At 40.5% G+C, this 24,244-nt stretch overlaps 1 protein-coding gene across 2 annotated transcripts in view; it reads right to left on the bottom strand.

Moving 5' to 3' along the window:
• MARCHF6 (membrane associated ring-CH-type finger 6) overlaps positions 1-18,787 on the bottom strand; it is a 75,917-nt gene extending 57,130 nt beyond the window's left edge. The window contains exon 1 of one of the 2 annotated variants that reach the window (XM_026506695.4): positions 18,454-18,787. In XM_026506695.4, the coding sequence (XP_026362480.1) occupies positions 18,454-18,472 (19 nt within the window). In that variant the 5' untranslated portion in view covers positions 18,473-18,787. Of the gene's footprint in view, positions 1-17,602; positions 18,128-18,453 lie in introns of those variants that run through there. The other variant, XM_048224425.2, reaches the window with a different exon arrangement.
• Positions 18,788-24,244: the final 5,457 nt, after the last annotated feature.

Here is a 24,244-nt window from a genome sequence, read left to right as displayed (position 1 = left end):
GAATTCAGTAATCATGGTGTGAAGAACAATAATATTGATAATAAATTTTAAAACTTGGGAAGATAAAGCCAGTAAGTAGTATGGTGGTGGTACTGTGGTTTTGTGTGTATTTTTTAAGTGATCTCTTAGAATACATAAGTATTTACAGATGAAAACATTTCATCTGGGATGTGCTTTCAAATGATCCAGGAGAAGTGTGGAGATGGGAGAGGGAAAGGGTTGAGATTAAAGAATTATCAGCCATATGCTTTATTTGTTGAATCTAGATGCTGGTTATCGGAGGTTACTGCATTAGTCTATTCCGTTTTTAAAATTTTACATAATAGGAGCACCTAGCTGGCTCAGTTGGTGGAGCATGCAACTCTTGGGTCTCAGGGTTGTGAGTTTGAGCCCCACATTGGGTATAGAGATTACTTTAAAAAAAAAAAACAACTTTAAAATGGGGAAACATTCGCTCATTGGAAAAACAAATATTGTTAAAATGTCTATGCTACCCAAAGCAATCTACATATTCAATGCAGTCCCTATGAAAATACCATCAACGTTTTTCACAGAGCTGGAACAAACAATACTAAAATTTGTATGGAACCATAAAAGACCCCGAATAGCCAAAGCAATCCTGAAAAAGAAAACCAAAAGCTGGAGGCATCACAATTCCAGACTTCAGGCTGTATTACAAAGCTGTACATCAAGAGAGTAATGGTACTGGCACAAAAACAGACACACAGATCAATGGAACAGAACAGAGAACCCAGAAATGGACCCTCAACTCTATGGTCCACTAATCTTTGACAAAGCAGGAAATACCCAATGGAAAAAAGTCTCCTCAAGAAATGGTGTTGGGAAAATTGGACAGCAGAAGAATGAAAATGGACCAAAAATAAACTCCAAATGGATGAAAGACCTAAATGTGAGACAGGAATCCATCGAAATCCTAGCGAACACAGGCAGCAACCTTTGACCTCAGCCATAGCAACTTCTTGCTAAACTTGTCTCCAAAGGCAAGGGAAACAAAAGCAAAAATGAACTATGGGGATTTCATCAAGATAAAAAGCTTTTGTACAGCAAAGGAAACAGTCAACAAAACTAAAAGATAACCTACAGAATGGGAGAAGATATCTGCAAATGCCTTATTAGATAAGGGGTAGTATCGAAAACCTATAAAGAACTTACCAAACTCAATACCCCAAAAACAAAAATCCAGTCAAGAAGTGGGCAGAAGACATGAGCAGACATTTCTCCAAAGAAGACATACAAACAGCCAACAGAGACACCTGAAAAAATGCTCAACATCACTCGGCATCAGGGAAATACAAATCAAAACCACAATGAGATATCACATCACACCAGTCAGAATGGCAAAAATTAACAACTCAGGAAACAAAAGATATTGGCAAGACTTTGGAAAAAGGGGAACCCTCTTACACTGTTGGTGGGAATGCAAACTGGTACAGCCACCCTGGAAAACAGCATGGAGGTTCCTCAAAAAGTTAAAAATAGAGGTACTCAATGACCCAGCAACTGCACTACTAGGTATTTATCCAAATGATACAAACATAGTGATTTGAAGGGGCACCTGCACCCCAATGTTTATAGCAGCAATGTCCACAAAAGCTAAAATATGGAAAGAGCCCAGATGTCCATGAGCAAATGAATGGATAAAGAAGATGTGGTAATATATACACAATGGAAAATACCCCCAAAAAGAATGCAATCTTGCCATTTGCAACTACATGGATGGAACTAGAGGGTATTATGCTAAGCAAAATAAGTCAGTCAGAGAAAGACAAATACCATATGATTTCAGTCATATGGAATTTAAGAAACAAAACAGCTGAACATAGGGGAAGGGAAGGAAAAATAAAATAAGATGAAATCAGAGAGGGAGACAGATCATAAGAGACTCTTAACTATAAGGAACAAACTGAGGGTTGCTGGAGGGTAGGTAGGTGGGGGGATAGGGTGAATGGGATATAATGAGCACTGGGTGTTATATGCAACTTATGAACCATTAAATTCTACCTCTGAAAATTAATCAACCAATCAAATCAAATCTTTAGGGGCACCTGGGTGACTGAGTCAGTTAAGCGTCCTTCCGACTCTTGATTTCAGCTCAGGTCATGATCTCAGGGTCATGAGATCAAGCCCTGCATCCAGCTCCACACTGAGTGTGGAACCTGTTTAAGATTGTCTCTCCCTCCTCCTCTCTCTCTCTCTGCACCCCCCCAACCCGCTTGCATTTGTGTGCTCTCCTTCTCTAAGTAAATATATAAAATCTTTTTTAAAAATTTTTTTACATAATAAAACTTTTAAAAATAAGCCATGGTTAAAGATGTAATTTACAAATATCACAGCTGAACTTTTATTGTACTGACACTACCAAGTCCAATTTTATCAATGAAGTTCTTCTGCAAGAAGGCTTAGTATGTGATTTAAGATGCGTGCACATGCACACACACACAAATTTGAAAACTCATGTTAGATATTTTTATTTCACAGATCATGTTTTTAAAAATGTGATAAAACTTTCACTGGCCATATCTTCATCAGGGGAAGAAAGCAGAGTAAGATTTAAATAGGTCTCAACATTCCTAAACGCCTCTTTGTGTGCAACCAAAAACCCAATTTCTAATTTAAAACCATTTAATCTAAATGACTTTAAAACAGAATTTGGTCCAAAAAATATCACTAATCTCTTTTGCAGTACTGACCCTGTTTTTTCCCACATCATTAAGATGCGACTGAGTTCAAAAGCACCTCATGTATATTACCCTAAATGGAAAGGTGATAAGCCCTACCTATACAATACTTGTAAGGCAAACATTTGGCTGTTTAGCAGGCCCCAATCCCTGCTTAGACTGTGCCATGGGCATAGTCATACCTTATTAGGAAACTGGAAGCTGGGGAAAGCTGCCAAAAGTGAAAGGCTGCACCTGCTCTCACTCTATAACCTCAACTAAATTTCCTTAGCTAATCTGTGTGTGGACAAGGAAGGAATGGAAGCTTCTTCCCTGCCAATCCATGTCCAAGTAGAAAACTCGGAAACAAAGCATAGGTATACAGAGCTAAACATTTTTTCTGGAAGGATACATAAGAAACTATTAACAGTTACAAACTCTGTGGATCAGTTTTGGGGGAAAATACACATACTTTATATGTGTATAATGTCTACAGTATATATTTGTGTAGTATTTTTATAAACTTATGTTCAAAGACATGTACAAGAACGTTCATAGCAGCACTATTCCATAAAAATACCTCCAAAATGGGGGCACCTGGATGGCCCAGTCAGTTGAGCGTCCGACTCTTGATCTCTGCTCAGGTCTTGATCTCAGGGTTGTGGGTTCAGGCCCCATACTGGGCTCCACCTCCAAAATGGAAACTACTAAACTGTCTATCAACAGCAGAATGGATAAATTCTGGTATATTCACACAATTGAATACGATATGGCAATGAGAATAAACCAACTAAAACTACAACCACAATTTGGATTTATTGCATAGTGATGTTTAGTGATGAAGAACTCACACACACACACACACACACACACAAACTCAGACACAAAGAATACCTACTCCACATGTAAAAAGTTCACAAACAGGAAAAACTAACATTTATTATTAGAAGTCAGCACAGTTACCTCTAGAGGAAAGAGGCAGTCAAGACTACAAGAGGACTGAAGAGAATGGCCCAAATGAAATCGCCACACTTCTCCCTATACCTCCTGCCAAGTACAGCTAAAAGCCCAGGACATTATACAAAAAGAAAAAGAAGACTCTAAAAAGTGAAGAAAAGGCAAGCAGCAAGGGAACTGGTGACCCAAGGAATCACATCCAGTGAGTTCTCTGGGTTTGTTTTGTTTTATGTATGCTAGGGACTGATAGTGGAGGTGGAGAAGCTGACAACCTGAACACACCAATGGGAACAGACAAACTTCCCCCCAAAAAGCCAAAGACCAGGAAAGAGGCAACCTAGCAAGACAGGAAATTATCAGACAATAAATGCCTCTGAAGACCAGCCAAATACCACAGGGAAAAAATACGGCCCCTACACCACCTCTGCCAGCCAAGGCTGAGAGGGAAGCAGACCTAGATTAGCTAACTCTATTTTAGTTACTGAGGCCCAACTAAATTATCAATCAAATTAATGAGGAAATGAGGATTAAAACACAACACCAATTACAAAAGAGTACTCCCTTTGACTTGCTCATTCTTTCAACTTGTTTGTATGATCTTTTCTTGAATGTTTTATTTTTTTCACAATTTAATGTCAATATTCTATACATATTTTCTATCTACTCCTCCAACTTCATTATATTCTTCCATTTGTACAGTAGGCTGCTCCCTCTGGCAGAACACATTACACCACTGAAATATAAAGATAAAATAACTAGGTAGTACAGCAGCTAATGACTAGTAAAGCCAACATTTCCGCATTTTACCAAGTTCTCTCTCTGTGAATTTTCTCAGTCCTTTGTCCAGCTTACGAACTGGGGTCTTAACAATAAGAAAACAGTCCAAAAAAAAAAAAAAAACCAGCAAAAGATTTGAACAGATACTTCACCAAAGAAGGTATACAAATGAAAAAATGCTGAGGTCATTAGCAAAGCGAAGTTAAAATCACAACAGGATGGTGATGGTTGCACAACAGTGTGACTATATTTAATGCCAGTGAATTGTATGCTTAAAAATGGTTTATTAAATTTTGTTATGTATATTTTACCATAAAAGAATTTTATGATATGATACCACTACAAACTGATTAAAATGACAAAAAGGAAAAAAAACCACTCTTACCATATGATGCAGCAATCATACTCCTAGGTATTTAACTTAGTAAAATAAAAACTTATGCTTGTACAAAAAACTGTATGAATTTGTATAACGGCTTCATTCATAATTTCTCCAAAATGGAAACAACCAATCAAAGCATTCCACAACTGGAGAATAAACTGTGGTACATTCAATATTCTTTTCTACAACAGAATACTATTAAGCAATAAAAAGGAATGAAATACTGATACATACAACAATGTGAATAAATCTCAAATGCATTATATGTTAAGCAAAAGAAGCCAGACTGGAAAAGCTACATTCTAGATGATTCCATTTATGACATTCTGGAAAAGGTAAAACTACTAAGACAGAAATATATCAGTGGTTGCCAGGGAACAGCAATATCTGAGAGGTGGCTGAACTAGTCCATCCCTTCAATGTGCTGGCTACATGACTATGCATTTGTCAAAAACTCATGGACACCAACATCAACAGATGGATAAAGGATATACATACATATATACATGATGTGTGTATAATTATAAATATATGATGTATATGTGTGTATTTATACTACACTTTAATTTTAAAAAGACTTCCTAAGTACTGTCTAAATAGACATATAAGGGGCGTCTGGGTGGCTCAGTGGTTAAGCGTCGGCCTTTGGCTCAGGGCGTGATCCCAGGGTCCTGGCATCGAGCCCCACATCAGGCTCCTCCGCTAGGAGCCTGCTTCTCCCTCTCCTACTCCCTCTGCTTGTGTTCCCTCTCTCACTGGCTGTCTCTCTCTCTGCCAAATAAATAAATAAAATCTTTAAAAAATAAATAAATAAATAGACATATAAGAACAAATGAGAAAGGATAATGACATGAAAAGAAATTACTGTTCCCTTCACTAATGAAGTTGTATACTGAACTGTATCCCAGCAAGCACATTAATTTCATCCAGCCAGATAAGAATTAATGCTGTGGGGCTGTGGAGGAAATCATCAGCATTGGACATCAAGTATTTCTGGCATTCCATGTTCTGGATAAATAGTAGGACTGCACTTCCCTACCACCTCTGAAATTAGACACGGACATGCGACTTGCTTCAGTCAATGAAATAGAAACTACAGTGATGTGTATCACTCCTGGGTAGAAAACTTTGGGAGCTAATGAACACAATACATCACACTGCATTTTCCTGCCTCAGTGACTGCGGAAGCACACCCTAAGATGGAGCCTCCATCAATCTAGGTCTCCAAGTGACCACAGCAGGAGCATCTTCCCCCGCCTGTAGCAGACATAATATGAAGTGAGAAAAGGAACCTTTTGTTGCTTTCTGCTGCTGAGGTTTGGGGGTAGTTTGTGACAAAGACATAAATTAGTCTATCCTGTTTCATAAAGGGTTTTAGCAGCTTTGAGGTGGGGGGGGGGGACTAAAACAAGCACAACTACCACCAACACAGACATCAATGAAAGAATAGACCTATCTTGTATACGAACACCAATCCCACCACCCAAAACCTCAACAGAGTAAAACAACCAAGGTTATAAAAGAAGAGTGTCCACAAAAGTGCAGCCTGAGGCTCTTTACTAAAACTGAAATAATAAAGTTCTGAGGTAGAACAAGGTTCCCACCAGATTTACATGCAGTAAAATTACAAATCTCGCTCAGGCCAAAATAAAAGCATTGCATTTTACTTTTTATGAACGCATATCAACTTAAAAACACTAAAGCAAAACTCTTCCCACTTTTTTCTTTTTTTCCCCCCTCCATCACCCCAGGCTCTTCCTGCTTTTCAAAAGCAAATTTTTTCTGTTTAATCCTGTGGTAACTTTTGTTGCTTTATTTGAATACCTAATACCTCCACAAGGCATACTTTTATTTAAAAGTTCCTAGCACAGTGCCTAGCTCAATAAATATAAAGGAGGTTTTTTGTTTGTTTGTTTGAATGGAAAATCTCAAATCCTTAGTGACTGAGTAAGGAGACTGCCCAGGAAACGGGGGGGGGGGGGGGGGGGGGGTGGGAGCAACTAGTAAGAGTAGGTTTTCAAGTTGGAACCAGCTGTTGGAAGTCAACACCCATGTTGGTTTGGCTCATGCCATCCGTTTTTCTAGCCAACAATTCAGCTCACCAAATATATCCTAAGTACCGACTATGAAAAAAAGATGAAGAAAACCCTAAAAGCTTTGGGTATATGTCATAATTTTTAGGTCATTATCTACCTTGAAAGTTTTTCCACATTAGATTTCAAAGTGTATCTACATTCCTTCTGGTAATAATCCTTCTGATGATAATTTAATAAAGGATTGTTAATTACTAGTAGTAGACTTTATTTTTCAGAACAATTTTACATCTACAGAAATCTGAGAAGATAGTGCAGTGTTCCCATACGCACAGCACCCAGTATCTCCTATTATTAACATCTACATTAGCAAGGTACTTCTGTTAAACGTACTGAGCCAATATTCACACATCATTAACTAAAATCCAGTTTATTCAGATTTCCTTAGTCTTTACCTAATGTCCTTTTTTGTTGTTGTTCCAAAATCCACCTGATATTTAGTTGCTATGTCTCCTTAGCTTTGCTAAGACAGTTTCTCTTGGCTCTGGCAGTTTTTCAGGCTTTGTTTTTGATTACTTTGGTCATTTTAAGGAGTACTGGCCAGTATCTTGTAGGACGCCCCCTATCAGAATTTGTCTCATGTTTCACCCATGACTAGAATGGGGCTATGGCTTTGAGGGAAGAAAAGGTCAAAGGCAAAGTGCCATTTTCATCACATCATATCAAGGATACACCATTAACATGAATTATGACAGTTACTGTTGGCCTTGATTCATTTGGCCGAAGTAACAAAGGATTTTAATATCTGATTATGAATAAAAATTTTTACAGTTAGTAGCTATGATCACAGTAAGTAAATATTAAGAACATATGATTGAAAAACATTACTCAAAATGTCTGTAAATAACCTACATACCTAAAACCAGGGGAGTGGGTATCTAAATTGGGGTACACTCACTACACAGAACATGGAAAAATGCATAATGTTAAATAAGCAAAGCAAAGATAAAAAATGAACAGAATACACACGTACTTCCTACCAGGTAAAAACATCAAAATAGCCTAAAAGAGAAAATATGAAAAAAAATAGCCATTATAATTGGTCAGATGAGAACATGGGTGATTTTCCTGCCTTCTTTCCCCAAAGTTTCTAGTGCTTCATTGCTACTTTTACAACTACAAGAAAAAAACTACCTATAAAAAAATACGCATGTGCTAATTAGGTCTTGCAAACATAAAGTCCCAATTCTATATGTATCCCAAAGTTTATTTTCTTATCTCTCCAGATTACTGGTAATTACAAACTTAACATTTATCTGTACTGCTGCTCCTGAAAGCCTGAAAACTACATTTTTTTGGCCTCTTTGCTGACTAGGCTTGAGTTGCACTGAGTCAACAAGAAGCACTTTAGTGGGAAAATTTTCTACTTCTGGCTCTAAAAACAGCAGTGGCAGCTAACTGCAGGTGCTTTGAACTCCTGCAGTAGTTACAGAGATCATGGTGGTGATTCTTTTTTCAAGTTTTATTTAATCTCTACACCCAACGTGTGGCTTGAACTCACAAACCCGGGATCAAGCATTATAAGCTCTTCCAACTGAGCCAACCAGGCGCCCCCTCCCCCCCCGCCCCCTCCCCGTGGTGATTTTGCCAGGAGCAGTGGGCATCTGCAAGTTCAGCACAGACAGTGGCTCCAACAGTTACCCGAAGGGTGTGCCAGGTATCAACATATTTCACCTCAGTTCCAAATCTGTCCTTCAGCACCTGTCCAGTGGTAAGAGAATGAACTCGAAACATTTTTTTTTTTAAAGATTTAATTTTATTAGACAGAGATAGAGACAGCCAGCGAGAAAGGGAACACAAGCAGGGGGAGTGGGAGAGAAAGAAGCAGGCTCATAGCGGAAGAGCCTGACGTGGGGCTCGATCCCATAATGCCGGGATCACGCCCTGAGCCGAAGGCAGACGCTTAACCGCTGTGCCACCCAGGCGCCCCTCGAAACATTTTTTTAAAACAAATTTGTCAGTACAAGATGCTGGAGGGACAACACAGGAGGAAGGACGGACGTGGTTTTCTGGCTCCTGCTGCACTGTCACTAGGTTAGTCATAATGACCACCTTTTCACAACCCTACTGATAAGAACCCAAGACACTCCAGCCCTGTACCCAACAGTGGTATCCAACTCCCCCCACATGCCCATCCAACAACTTTGGCTCTCCTGCACCCTGGAGGATTATTTCCTGCTAGCTCAGAAACTGTGGACTAGCACTGGACAACTCCACACTCCTCCACTGATGTCTAAACGGCAACTGTAGCCCTACCTCTTTCAAGTCTGTCCCCATTTGGATACTTGCCCAGGTACCCTTTACAGTATTCTTTACATCTCTACAGCTACCCTCTTGCCATAGCTTAGTAATTCAACTTCCTCTGGTTAACTTACTCTGTGTTGTCTGTCTCTTCACTAGATCAAGACTGCAAAAAAACAGAAGATTTAAAGAAGAACCAATCAGAAGTTTTAGAACTGGAAGATACAGGGAGTGTGGGCTCACTCCTGGAATTGAGCTCAAAAGCAACGGCTGCCTCAAGAAAAAGTACTTTGTGGGGCGCCTGGGTGGTGCAGTCGTTAAGCGTCTGCCTTCGGCTCAGGGCATGATCCCAGCATTCTGGGATCGAGCCCCACATCAGGCTCCTCTGCTGGGAGCCTGCTTCTTCCTCTCCCACTCCCCCTGCTTGTGTTCCCTCTCTCGCTGGCTGTCTCTGTCAAATAAATAAATAAAATCTTTAAAAAAAAAAAAAAAGAAAGAAAGAAAGGAAAAGAAAAAGTACTTTGTACAATTCTTCAGTTACCAGCTGAACTAGCTGTTTTTGTTTGTTAAAAACATCATTTTTACCATGGCTAAAAAAACTGAAAAAAACAAAAACAAGTCATTCAGACAGATCTGAGTAATCTTTCCTTAGAGTTGATAGATGTTTCATTGTTAGATTAGTTTTATCACAAAAGAATGAAGTGAGCCTAGGAGCCAAGGAAAACAACTGACAATATTTGCTGCCAATGATAAAAATCAAACTTTCAAGAAAAATTAGGATTTTAGAAAACTTGTATCCACCACAATGAGCATGACAGTGTCCCCAATACCTAAAAGGCTTTTCAAGATGAGACAGGTAGAGATGTTAATAAATGTAAGCTTTTATAATACACATGAAATGTGTCAACATTTGGAAGGTCTGCATAACTCAATGATCGAGTATCTACCAAAAGACCAATACCTGATGTTACAAAACCATGCATGAGTAAAAAAAAACACCAATGGATTTTTAAAAATAGCTTTATTGGGGGAGCACCTGGGTGGCTCAGTCGATTAAGCATCTGCCTTCTGCTCAGGTCACGATCTCAGGATCCTCTGATCAAGCCCCACGTGGGGCTCCCTGCTCAGCAAGGAGTCTGTTTCTCCCTCTCACTCACCTGTGTGTGTGCACACTCTCTTTCTCTCTCTCAAAATCTTTTTTTAAAAAAATAGGTTTACTGGGGAATCAATGACATGCAATAAAATGCACTTAATGGGTTATCGCTTGATAAGCCTGTCAATGATAAAACTGTCACCACAGTTAAGATAATGAACATATCTACTACCACCAAAATTAACTCAGGTCCCTTGATAATCTCTCCATCCCACCCTTCTCTCAGTCCCATTCCTAGACAACTATCAATCTGCATTCTAGTACTGTGGATTAATTTGCGTTTTCTAGAGTTCTATGTAAGTGGGACATACTCTGGCTTCTTTTACTTATAATTATTTTGAGATTCATGTATGTTGCTGTGTGTATCAACAGTTCATTTCTTTTCATCACAGACTAGTATTCTATTGTATAGGTGTATCATAATTTGTTTATTCATTCATTTGTTGAAAGGCATTTGGGTTGGTTCAAGTTTTAGGATTTTACAAATAAAACTCACATACAAGAGTTTGTATGCATTCATTTCTCTTAGTAAGTCCCTACCAGTACTATGGCTGGATCATATGTTGATTACACATTTCACTTTTTAAGAAACTGCTACAATGATTTCCAAAGTGGTTGTACCAGTTTTCATTCCAGCAGTATATAAAAGTTCCTGTTGTTCCACATTCTGACCAACATTTGGTATGGTCATACTCTATAATTTCATTCATTCTAATAGGTATGTAGTGATGATATCTCATTGCAGTTCTTTTTAACAGCTTTATTGAAATATACATACTATAAAGCTCAACAACTAAAGTATACAATTCAAAGGCTTTTAATGTATTACAGAGTGATGCAACCATTACCACAATCTAATTTTTTAACATCATCATCATCCCCAAAAGTAACCTTGTAACTATTAACAGTCATTCCCCATTCTTTCTCTTTACATAGATTTGCCTATTTGAGCCATAATTTGGATCATATAAAATGTGGTGTTTCCTGACCAGTTTCTTTCACTTAGCACAATGTTTATGAGGTTCAACGAAGTTATAATATATACCAGTATTTCATTCTTTTGTATTGCCAAATAACATTCCACTTTATTTACAGATATATTTTGCTTATCCATTCATCAGTTGATACACAGTGGGGTGTGAAGATATATTCTGAACTATCCTAGGTATATACCTGGTAATGGAAATGCTGGGTCATATGGAAACTCTAACTTTTTGAGGTTAACCAACCACACTCTATTTTACATTCACACCAGCAATGAATAAAGGTTCCAATTTCTCCACATCCTGGCCAATACTGATTATCTATCTGTAGTTTTGATTATAGTCATCCCAGTGGGTGTGAATTACTTCACTGTGGTTTTGATTTGCATGTACCTAATGACCAGTGATGCTCAGCATCTTTTCATATGCTTATTAGCCATGTGCATATATTCTCTGGAGAAGTGTCCAAATCTTTGGGCCTCTCTTAAACTGTGTCATTCGTTTTCTTATTGAGTTTTAAGAGGTTTTTTTTTTAACATACTCCAATAAGTCCTTTATCAGATAGACAGTTGCAAACATTTTCTGTGGCCGATCTTCACCTCTTAACAGTGTCTTTCAAAGAGCAGAAGTTGTGAATTTTGATGCCATCCAATTTATCAATTTCTTCTTACACAGATCATGCTTTTAGTGTTACAGCCAAGAAATCTCAGCCTAACCCAAGATCACAAAGGTTTTCTCCTATATTTTCTTCTAAAAGTTTCAGTTAGGTTTTTTATTTAGGTCTAACATCCCTCTGAGTTAATTTTAGTATATGGTGGAAGGTATGGCTCAAAAGTCATTTTTTGCTTATGGATAGTCAATTATTCCAGCACCATTTGTTGAAAAACAATACTTTCTCCACGGAACTGCTTTTGTACCTTGGTCAAAAATCAACTGTTCACACATGTATAAGTCTATTTCTGGACTATTCTGAGCCATCAAACCAATGGATTTTAATTTAGGTTGATTTAATTTTTAAAAGGTGATGTATATGCTTTCAGATGTAATACGGCTTAAAGAAACTACCACTTGTCGAATTTTAGCATAGTATCAAAGGACATCAAAAATTACCTGAAAATACACCTCCCTTTCTCAAATTATCTGTGTAAAACCCAACCTTCTTCATACACTTTAAACCAAAACATATCGCAAGAGTAATTGCAGGGGCAGAGATGTGAATCCAATGGTCTTCTAACAATCCAGACATAAAAAAGATTGGCAAAAAATTAAAACAATGCTCCTCTTCTCACTAAAATTTTGTCTTAGAAAATACATTTATCATTAAGTTATTTTTGTTAATATGTATTGCATTTAAAGTTCTGTTTTCATTTCTAATAGACTAAAAAGACATCCTCTACATAAACAAAAGTCCTGTAGGTCTTCAGCATTTAAAAGTATAAAGGAATCCCAAGAGCAATGGTCTTCAAACTGGTCCATTTAATAAAAGTGCCTCTAAGGAACTTTGAAATGGCTAAGAGTGGGGGAAATGAAATTCACGCAGGAAACACACTTGACACGTGGCCTAAGTACATAGCAGGTATTTGATATCTGATAAATGGAGAAGAAGAAAAAAAAAGACAAGGAATCTCCAAATCTTTTACCTCAAAAGTGCTATAACAGAACTTTACACTGAAAATACTAGATCTGATTGTATGTAAATTATACCTTGTTAACCTATCATTAAAAAAATACACAAGTGGGGGTACGGAAGAGAGAGAGAAAAGTAAAAGATTATAATGAAGTTGTTACAAGAAATGAGCATACAGAAAATGTTTCAATGTCTTCCAAGCCTTCAAGAACTCACCATGTCTGTTATGCACTGAATAGTGTTGTTTCCACCAGCTCACCAAAATTCACGTGTGTGTGTGGGTGTGTGTGTGTGTGTTTATTAGGAAAAAAGCACACAAGCATAAGTGGGGGAAAGAGCAGAGGGAGAGGTAGAAGGAGACACCCCTCTAAGCAGGAGGCCCAATGACACAGGACACGGGGCTCAATCCCAGGACCCCTGAGACCTTGGGATCACGACCTGAGCCAAAGGCAGACCCTTAACTGACTGAGTCACCAGGTGCCCCACCAAAACTCATATATTGATGCCCTAACTCCTAGAACCTCAGAATGACTGTACTTGTAGACAAAATCTTTAAGGATGTAATTAAATTAAAGATAAAGTCATTAGGGTGGGCCCTAATTCAACATGAGGTGCCTTTGTAAAAAGAGATTATTAGGACACAGACGTGCAAAGAGAGAAAACCATATAGAGACACAGGAAGAAGACAAAAATCTGCAAGCCAAGGATAGAAGCTTCAGAAGAAACCAGCCCTGCAGATAACTTTATCTCAAACTTCTGGCCTCAAGAACTGTGAGAAAATAACTTTCTATTGTGGAAGCCACCCAGTTGGTGGTACTTTGTTACGGCAGCCATTACAAATACAATATCCAAAACTGAATTTAACTCTTCCCATTCAGAGCTAATGAAACTAAACGAGAAATCATTTTCAAATCCTCCTCCCTATATCACCTCATCAATCACTATATTCTATTAATTCGACCCTGATCTGTTGTTTCTTTCTCATTCTTTCCACTTCCACTGCCTGAACTTAAACTGCTGTAATATCTTGCCTTGCCCACTGCAATAGCATTCTAAAATACAGTCTGAATTAGTAAGTTTTCCCTTGGGGTCTTATTTCCTGTTCTCTTTTTAAGAACTCTTTCCATTTTACCTATTATAATAAAAATAAGCGATCTTCATGTCTTTACAGGAGAGAAGTAAAGCCCAACTAAAATAAGCCTGGTCTGGAAGAGAATACCCAGGTAGCCCAACATTAATCACTCACAGCATTCTAGCCGAGAAGGTATTCATTCTAGTTCAACAGTGGAGGAGATAACTTTTGGCCCCATGATCTTTTTGACCTCACATTTTACTTACTCTTCGCCCAACTCTTTCACTCCACTGCAGCTACACAGGTCTCCTGGTTATTACTTAAACATTCCCGGCCTACTCCCATCTTAAAAGATTTTACACTGGCTATTGGCTCTGCCTAGAATGCTCTGCCCACAGGGTATATCTAACTCCCTCTCTTACTTTGTTCCTTCTCAGTGAAGCCTTCCTTCACTGCCACATTTAAAACTGCAAGGCCATCCTCCTATCCTGGCACTCCTATTCCCTACAAATTTACTGTTCTCCACAGCATTTAGAACCTTCCAGTTATGCCATATAATTTATTTTCTGTCTTCCCTTCCTCCCCTACCAAGCCAAAAGAATGTAAACTCAATGAAATAAGGAATTTTGTCTATTTTGTTCCCTGCCTAGCCCAAGTGCATAAAATAGTGCCTGGCCTGTAACAGGTGCTCAGTAAGCATTTGTCAAATAAGTGCATGTCTGCTTGGTGGTCATAAGCGTGCCAGAGCAGTGAAAGTTGATCCATGGTGAGAAGAATGAAGCAGACATGTCTGAAAGCAGAGATGAAAGACCATGTGGTTCTAGAAAGATGATAACTAGCTGTCTGGTCCTGACAACTTCCCATCCTTCTAACTCATTTCTTCCAAATCTGTGTCACCTCAGGTTTTACCATAGTAAATACAGAACATGATCAACAGCAATACACTTCAACTCCATACCTTCCCAGTATGTCTCATAAAGCATAAAGAGTAACTGCTTTGGCACTCCATAAAATATTACTGATGAGATTTTGTATTATGTTTTGCTAGAGTAAGGAGTGATTTAGCAAAATTTTTTTAAAAATCAGGTCTGTATCACTGGACTGAAATGAGAACACTCTACTATGGCAAAATGTATTTAATATCTTCATGAGGGTTTCATACATCAATACTTGCTTGCAACATCTATTCCAACAGTGTAGTGTTTTCCCTTTTAAAAAATGTATATCCTTGGGGCGCCTGGGTGGCACAGTGGTTAAGTGTCTGCCTTCGGCTCAGGGCGTGATCCCGGCATTATGGGATCAAGCCCCACATCAGGCTCCTCCGATATGAGCCTGCTTCTTCCTCTCCCACTCCCCCTGCTTGTGTTCCCTCTCTCGCTGGCTGTCTCTATCTCTGTCGAATAAATAAATAAAATCTTTTAAAAAAAAAATGTATATCCTTTAACAAAAGACAGATTTTTTTTCCCTGAAACTGAAAAATCTCAGTGCATTGCAGGATCAGACTCCTAATCCATAAAATGAAGAAGCTGCATACCTAAGGTATCCTCTGAAGTTTAAAGACTTGATGGTAACAGTTTATAAAACCTATCTACACTCATACAAACTACATACGAACAATATGAATGATTCATTTATCCTGTGTAATAAGAATGGATTATAAACCTGTTGATTTTACAAAAATAAAATTTAACGCACCAAACACTTTTTAGAGATCTTTAAAATCTAGCACTTAAAATGAAGAGCCAAAATCCATCTGGAAAATAACCAATTTTCTAACAGAATTCAATACTGTTTACTACAAATATAAAACATTCTGAGCATTATAATATAACATCACATATGGTACCCTGGAGAAAAGCAAGACGATATTTTTAAGAGTGGGAAGAGTTACACTCTACTTGTATGGTTGGTATTTTAATAACATTCTTAGCCTGTTGGCTCAGAAAAAAATAGAAAAGTAAATAACATTATCGATGTTTTTAACAATAGGTGACAATTTTTTAAATTTAATTTTCTTTACATATTTTTGTAATTTTATTTCATTTTTACTAAGTCTCCTACCCAAAAAAAACCTGTTTCTTTTGTAATCAGATAAAAAAACCCATCTGCATTTTTTCAATTTAAGAAATAATCTGTAATAACCAATGTAGCAAATAGAGCCGTTGTTTCCAAGCTGTTCTTCACTTTATCATGAAATCCTCTGTAATCCTCCCTTTCATGTTTTGTCAAGTTAAATTTAAATTTAATTTTGAAAATTTCAGAAGTCTTCTGATTTGGAATTTAGCAAAAGTTAGCATGAGAAGTATTAAAATTCACTTTCATTTCATGACTAATAGTTTCATAAAACAAATGCAAAAAAAGCTTCTGTCAAAATATGTAAATGATTCATCCTATAAAGGCAGTGACAAAAATAAGTTATTTTATCTATTTTAACCATAGGGTCTGACAGACCCGAGCCTGAATCTTACCTCTGACCTTGCTCCCTGCACGACCTTAGGCAAGTCACTAACACTACCAACCCTCCATTTCCTTTCCATAAAGAGTGGATATTGCCTACCTTAAAATACTGAGAGAATCTAATGAGATGTGTATAAAATGTTTAGCAAAATATATGCCATACACATGTGCTCAGTTAGTTACTTCAATAGGAAACTATTGAAGTCAATAAATAAAAATCATTAATACCTTACTCTGATCATAATTTTACAAGGAAAAAAATGTTTAAGCATTAGAAGTACACTGAAAATCTTTCTTTCATGATTCCATATAAACTCATATTCTGCAATCCCTGAGTTTCCACTAACTACAGCACCGTAATGTACGCAAGTACTAAGTGCCCAGGCTCAAAGAATGGAATTTAATGTAATATGCCAGCACACATCGTGATAAATAAATACTTGCCTTACTAGATTGAGTCATTAAAATGTGAATCCAAAATGACCTGAAATCTATGCAGATGAAAATTTGCATACAGGGACTATCTGTCAAAAACAAAGTAATTCCTAACCTCTCAGCAGTTTCACTTTACTATTTTTTCCAAGGGAGTCTCCTGCAGCGACCAGCTTTCACTCACTGTGTATAATAAACACAACTGAGACATAATGAAAGGAAAACTATTTGTAATCAGAATATCTAGGTTCAAATCTCTTACTTGCGTGTGAAACTTGGACAAGCTGTTAAAATAACTAAGCCTGAATTTCCACATCTGTAAAAGATATTACTACCTACCCACCCGCTGGGGCTACTATGAAAGATCAAATATAAATGCATGTGAGTATGCTTTGTAAACGGTCACACACAAACGTCATTACGGTTGAGGTTCTTATTATCTAAGGAAAGACTTATTTAAAAAATGAGAAATCGAGATCTACCAACCCATTACATATATAGACAATATCAAACTTGTATTATTCACTATTGCACACCATGGCAGGATTCCATGATTTTCATCTAAAACCACCAAAATCGCGATCCATTATTTTGAAAGACATATCCCCACATAAATACACCCAAGGCATAAATGTATCTTCACTGATAACCAAACCATCAAGAGACAGGTTAATTTACTAATTTCCTCTACAGACTCACAAAATTATTTGATAGATTCTGAAAAGATAAAAGCGCTTTAAAATAACCTACCTTCGGTGGATAAGCAAATGCATTTAAATACTCAAGAGATGTTTATACCTTCTGTATTCAGTTTACAAGGGTTAGCTTGTTCCAAAACAACCATATCCGAAACACACGCACCCACAAAACAAAGCACAGAAAACCCTGCTTACTGGTGTCAGGGATTCAACACAAAACAAACTACACCAAAACAAAAGAATTCTAAGCAACCTCCCTCCTCCTAATAACCTCGTTGGACCTTACTCTTCCACGTTTAGTAAACAAATTATTTGGAGCAGGGACGCAGAGGGCAAGGTTCTTAAACAGGGCTCAGTCCACTGCACTTAGCCGTCACCTGGCGGGGCATTTTTCGCGAAGTTTCAGAGTCAACAAAGAAGTTTTGTTGTCAGGGGGTAGGGCCTGCACAGCAGCAATAGGCGAAACGACAATAAGAAAGACAAAACCGGGTGGGGGAAGGGCGTGCAATACGCCCCCATACTTCGAGCAGCGACCACTGCGTGTCCCCCCAGGACTAAGGGGACGGAGGGGGCGGGGAGGCCACGCCGTCCCCGATTCCCTCGGCCCGAAGCCCCAAACCCCGGCGGGTCCCCGCCCTCCGTGGGCACGGGCGGGAAACGGCGGGGGGCGCCGAGGGGTCACCTTCCGCTCCCCCCCGCGGCCCGCCGCCCCTCGCGCCGAGCGCGGCGGGCAAACGGCCTCAGGCGTCAGCCTCACCGCTGTCACCGCGCGCCCCCGCCCCAAGGGGAGGCGCCCCCAGCCGCGCCGCCCGGGGCCAGCCGCCTGCCTCGAGTTCCGCGGCCGGGGCGCGGGCCTGGCCCGAACCCGGGCGCCGGTGCAAGGGCGCGGGCGCCGCCGCTTACCTTCCTCGGCGGTGTCCATCTTGTCTGGGGGAGCGGCGGTGACGCAGCCGCGAGGCTCCCGCTGTCGGGGCCGGAGCCTTCCGGCCGGGGCGGGGAGGGAGGGAGGGGGAGGAGGGAGGAGGGAGCGGAGCCGGGCCCGGACAGGTGCTTGTACTCAGGTGCGAGAGAGGAATCCAGAGGAAGGAGAGAGGGGGAAAGGGAGAGGGAGACAGGCTGACAGAAAGCGGACGTGAGAGGGGAGGGGGGAGGGGCGGGGAGAGCGGAGCGGAGAGGCCGGGGCGGGGCGCCGGGCGGAAGGGGCGGGAGCGCCCCCAACGACGCCGCCGTCACTTCCGCCGACGGCGACCGCGCGGGCCGGGAGAGCTGAGCGCGGGCGGGGCTGTGAGCCCACGGGCTCCGGGCCGCCTCCGTCTGGTTGTGGGCGGCGGGGCGGAAACCTAAGCAGGAGCGGATCTCTGGTGCCACCGAAGGCGGCGACAAAGGAGGCGCAGAGGCGGGGCGGAGGGGAGAGCAGCGTGAGCAGGCGCCTGGTGGCGAGGCGACGAGCGCAGCGAGGGCCCCGGCCGGTGTACACGACAGAGGCGGGTCCCCGGGCGGTTTAGGGATTCTCTGGGTGAAAATACGAGCTCTGCGCCCCGTCCCCCACCGCCGCGGGATGCTAGTGCCGTGTGTCTGGAGTGGGCCTAGGAATATGCATTTATGTTCGGCACCCGGATAGTTGGGGTGCACGTTTCGAGGAAGTACTGAAACATCCCTGAAATGTAAGAAGGCGCACACTAACGTTGCCAAAATTCCTCCCAGGGAGACTTATGCATTTGTTTGGAAGGACTTCAATAAACCACTTAGGCTGAGAATTGAAATACCCACCTCTAATAGAAATCGGTTCAGCGGCGAACAGGGCTTGGTATACTGAATTATGGACGCCTACCTGGCCAGAGCTGACCTGCTTCGGCCTTAGGAGAGGCTGACCTCTGCCTCCGTCAGTAGTCTACCTTTCCTCACTGACATAAGCTTGATTTTTCTTTAAATGAAGATCTATTTAGAAAATACGGTTTAGAAAGGCCACCACCCTAGAATCGCCTAAGTAGAAGCAAAGATGTATCTGAACCCCGCCCCCAAATATTTTAAACAATTTGCACATGATTTGCTGAAATAGATTCTCCAGCAATCTCTTTTCCATCTGTGTGACTAAAGGAGTTGGAAAGACCCCTCTTCCAAGCCTCCTAAATCAGAATGAGATTTAGAATAAAAATAATGAACCGGAGTCCAAAAAGAGAACAGCCCTTGAAAACTAATGTCGCTGATTTGACTGATTTCACTCATGTTACCCAAGGCAGGAAGGCAAATTCTTCTTGACCTGATAATGGAGACCCACTGATTTCAAGGGCTGAGCTTTAGAATTGATCCCATGTAAGCTTGTACTTAAAAATGTCGTTACTATCTCCCAAGAAATTGCATTTGAAGGAGGCTCATTCCCCAACCCCTATCCCTTCCACCCAACCCCGACAGAAGCTCACACCCCTGTAGGGCCTGTGGCAGAGCACTTCTCCCTGAGCTCAGACCAGTGGCACAGTTCAGGACCACCAAACCCAGTCTCATGTTGTATGGCATAGGGGGAGGAATTATGTGAGACAGACTTTGAGATTTGCTGAAGGAAGTACTGGTAATATTTCAGGGCAGGTATATAAACCTCAGGGTAGCATTGCTGGGGTAGGACCGGAGGGAAATGTGTGTATGTGGTGAGGTGGAGGGCTCCCTCTTGTCTTGAAGTGTTTTACTTAGTGATGCTCAAAAACATTACTTGTAGAATTGAGAATTGCCCCAACCTTTTTTCATTTAGCCTTTGGAAGTTAAATATAAGAGTAATAAACCAACGTTTGTTGAATCCCTGCTGTGTGCCAAGCACGGGTCCTCACAACAGCATTTTAGGATACATAAATCAGTCACATTTCTCTTGCTTGCCATTGACAGGAACCCAACTAAACTTGTAGGTCATGTTGGAGGAATGTACCGTTGATCTGAACAAATTATGATGGGGGTCATGGTCCAGTGGGCCTGAAGGACTACTAACACTGGAGTCCCTCTCTCTGCCTTCACCCCTAAATTCTCCTTCTGCATATGAGTTTCCTGCTGTCAGGCTAGCTTCCTCCATATGGCTGGAGAAAAGGCCACTGGTAGCTCTCAAGGTTATATCTTCAGCCTCCGCATCAGATGGGCTGAGCGTGATGATCTCTAGTGCCAAGTTAAAAATTCCGGGGAAGGACAGGTAGTTGGTCCAGGTAGGTGCCCATCCCTGATCCAAATGACTATGCTAAAGAGCTAAGATCTGTGAGAACACGGACACTGCCATTGAACTACATTGCTTAGGTGAAGAAAGGAACATTTCCCCTGAGAAAGGGGAGGACAAAACAATAGATGCCCATTATACTAGAATTACTGTTTTCAAATGAGAATACCAACATTATATAAAAATATTTTCATTTGCCACACTTTTATCCAAATGGGTAGAGAATTTCAATCTGGAACAAATGTTATTTTAATCAAAAGAAACAAAGGTATAGCATACACATAGTTCCAGCCTCATTCGTGCGTGTGTATGTGTGTGGCTACTGTGTCATGAGGATATTCTAGTCTAGTGATGCTGGGTTGCCGTATAGCAATAAAATGAGCAAAAGGAGACATGTAGGAAAACAGAGTATAAGATTTTAGGAACAAACTGTAACAATAACAATTAACCAAACTCCTTATTATGTTCAATGATCATCAACCTCATAATATATGTATAGTAAATATTATACCCATTTTACAGATGAGGAGTCTGAGACTCACAACTGGTAAGTAACTAGCTCCTGGCCATATACATAGAAGAGGAACCAGAATTAAAGCACAAGTCAATCAAACTGCAGGCCTCCTGAGTTTTAAACCTCACCACTTTGCCATTAACAGCCACCCTCTGCACTGACATTAAACTCAACTTTTTACTGTGAGCCCATGTTTATATAGAAACCCATGACTTTGCAAGAGTTGCACAGAGCTGCTCCTGAATGAGCATAGATATGGTAATTAGGCAAAATGCCTTACTATAAGCCTGAAATTGTTCACATTAATGAATTATTGAAGGCAATTTATGGCATTATCTAAATATTAAACTCTTCTTATTTTCTCTTCCCTTTTCATTGTCCCTTCCTTCCTGTCTTCCCTTTCATCTCATCTTCCCTTCCCCTCCATCTTTCTTTTCTATTTTTCTTGCCTTCCTGTAATGAAATACAACAGAGATGTGGGCAAGAACACGGGGGCCAAAGGAAGAGGCATGCAGGCGGCAGACAGAGAAGACTGATGTGGTTGGACAACTGATTATGCTGAGCAAATAAGTAAAGACATCAAAAATGATGGTCAAATTTCCCACATTGGAGAAAATACTAACATAGAAAGGGGAAAGGCTAGAAAGAACCCTGAGGTGTTGGATTGGAAACATAGCTATCATTATGAACTTGCTTTAAAAAATATAAGCAGATAAAGAAATTTATATGCATATATGTATCCATGTATTATATATAATACATATTAAATATATATACTGGGAATATATACATACATCAATATACTGGGGAGTGTGTGTATGTATGTACACACACACACTTCCATACTGAGACAAATGACAAAATTAAAATTTGAATAAGGTTTGAATGTTAATGTTGGATCAGTATTGATTTCCTGACTTCAGAGATCCTTGTGCAGTGAAATATACTAGAGTGTTTAGGTTTGATGTAGGATTAGGCTTGAAGCTTATAGTCAAATGGTTCAGAAAAAGACTGTGTGGGGGAGGTGTGCGCGTGTGCCCATGTGCATGCTTGCGCGCGTGTGTATGAGAGAGCGAGGCAGGAAGTTAAGAGTTAGTGAATTGGAGTGAAGGTAATATGAGAGTTTTTTGTACTGTACTTGCAATTTTTCTGTGTGAAATTATTCTGAAATACTTTTTATACGTAAAATTGGTAGTTGTTGATGGAACCTCAAAGCAGAGGTTCTTGAATTTGGGGGATCAGTCATAAACACCTTTGACTATCAGATAAAAGTATGGACCTTTCAGGGCGCCTGCGTGGCTTAGTCGTTAAGCGTCGGCCTTCGGCTCAGGGCGTGATCCTGGCGTTCTGGGATTGAGCCGTATCAGGCTCCTCTGCTGGGAGCCGGCTTCTTCCTCTCCCACTCCCCCTGCTTGTGTTCTGTCTCTCTCGCTGGCTGTCTCTATCTCTGTCAAATAAATAAAATCTTAAAAAAAAAAAAGTGTGGACCTTTTTTCCCAGAAAATTCCATAAGCACAAAATGTTGCGTACAATTTCAGGGGGTAGTTCAAGGGAGGCCTTCAAGTCCATGCACAAACTCCTGGTTAAAAGAACCTCTCAGTTACAGGATTGAGAAAAACTGATAACATTCATTTCCTTTTCCATGAACATAGCAGGCTAGGTTATTTAAGCCAACAGTTGAAAATGCTAGGTAGAATATAAAAAACATATTCTTACATGTTGAGAAAATGGTAAGGAAATTACTGGGCCAAAATCTAAGGACAAGAGGTAAACGGAAACTTGAAGTTGCTTTTGCTCTTTTGAGCCAGGCAAACTTGAGCTTGCGTTTTGACAGTTTCCAGAAGCAAGAAAAATAATTATGGAAGCCCAGAACTTGCCCAGCACAAGACTGTGTTAAGGGACTTTCTACCAGGATTCTCCCCAGTGCCCATAGGGCTGCTATCTCCGGGGAATGGTGAGCCAGAAATAAATCTGACCCCTCCCCAAGACATCTAGGAATAGTTGTCTGCTGGTGATACCCACAAACCAGCCCTAGCATGGATTGCACCCCAAACTTCCATCACCCCAGTGACTAAATAATCTCTGCAGTGAATTAAGGTCGAAATGATCTTGGACCACTGGAATCCCCAAGCACCTGGTAGAAACAAATGCAGATTCCCTCTAGAGAAATGCACTGTCTCCTTGCTGCCTTGGTCTGCTGGGGCTGCCATGAAAGAATACCACAGACTGCGTAGCTTAAACAACAGGAATGTGTTTTGTCACGGTCCTAGAGTCTGGGAGTACAAGGTCAAGATACCGTTGAGGTTGGTTTCTCCCGGGGCCCCTCCCCTTGGCTTGCACATGGCCGCCTTCTTGCTGCGAGTCCTCATGTGGTCTTTTTTCCGTGTGTGCACATCCGTGGTGTCTCTTCTTCCTCCTACAAGGACTGCTGTCCTACCCACATGACCTCATTTAATCTTAATTACCTCCTTAAAGGCTCTATCTGCTAATATTGTCACATTCAGAGTGAGGGCTTCAAAAATGAATTTTGGGGAGGACACAGTTCAGTCCATAACACCAGCCCTCAAAGAACCTCCCCAAATACGCTTACAAGGACAATGAGCTACACACAATAAACATAATCAAATACGTGTGTGTGTGTGTGTGTGTGTGTTTATATATGTGCATATATATGTCACAGGATGCCCTGAGCAAGAACTCACGTAACAGCAGAAACCACCCCACAAAGACTTCCGGTATAGAAATTTCTAGACACAAATCGTAAAGAAACTACATCTAAGATATTTTTAAAACAGTGATGAAACGATTTTATTTTAAGATGTTAATGTTAGGGGCACCTGGGTGGCTCGGTCGTTAGGCGTCTGCCTTTGGCTTCAGGGCGTGATCCCAGAGTCCTGGGATCGAGCCCCACATCAGGCTCCTCCGCTAGGAGCCTGCTTCCTCCTCTCCCACTCCCACTGCTTGTGTTCCCTCTCTCGCTGGCTGTCTCT

The sequence above is a fragment of the Ursus arctos genome, unplaced genomic scaffold (genome assembly GCF_023065955.2).
Source record: "Ursus arctos isolate Adak ecotype North America unplaced genomic scaffold, UrsArc2.0 scaffold_15, whole genome shotgun sequence".
Taxonomy (NCBI): domain Eukaryota; kingdom Metazoa; phylum Chordata; class Mammalia; order Carnivora; family Ursidae; genus Ursus; species Ursus arctos.
The sequence above is the reverse complement of the archived record's forward strand: the minus strand, read 5'-3'. Positions and strand labels throughout refer to the sequence as shown.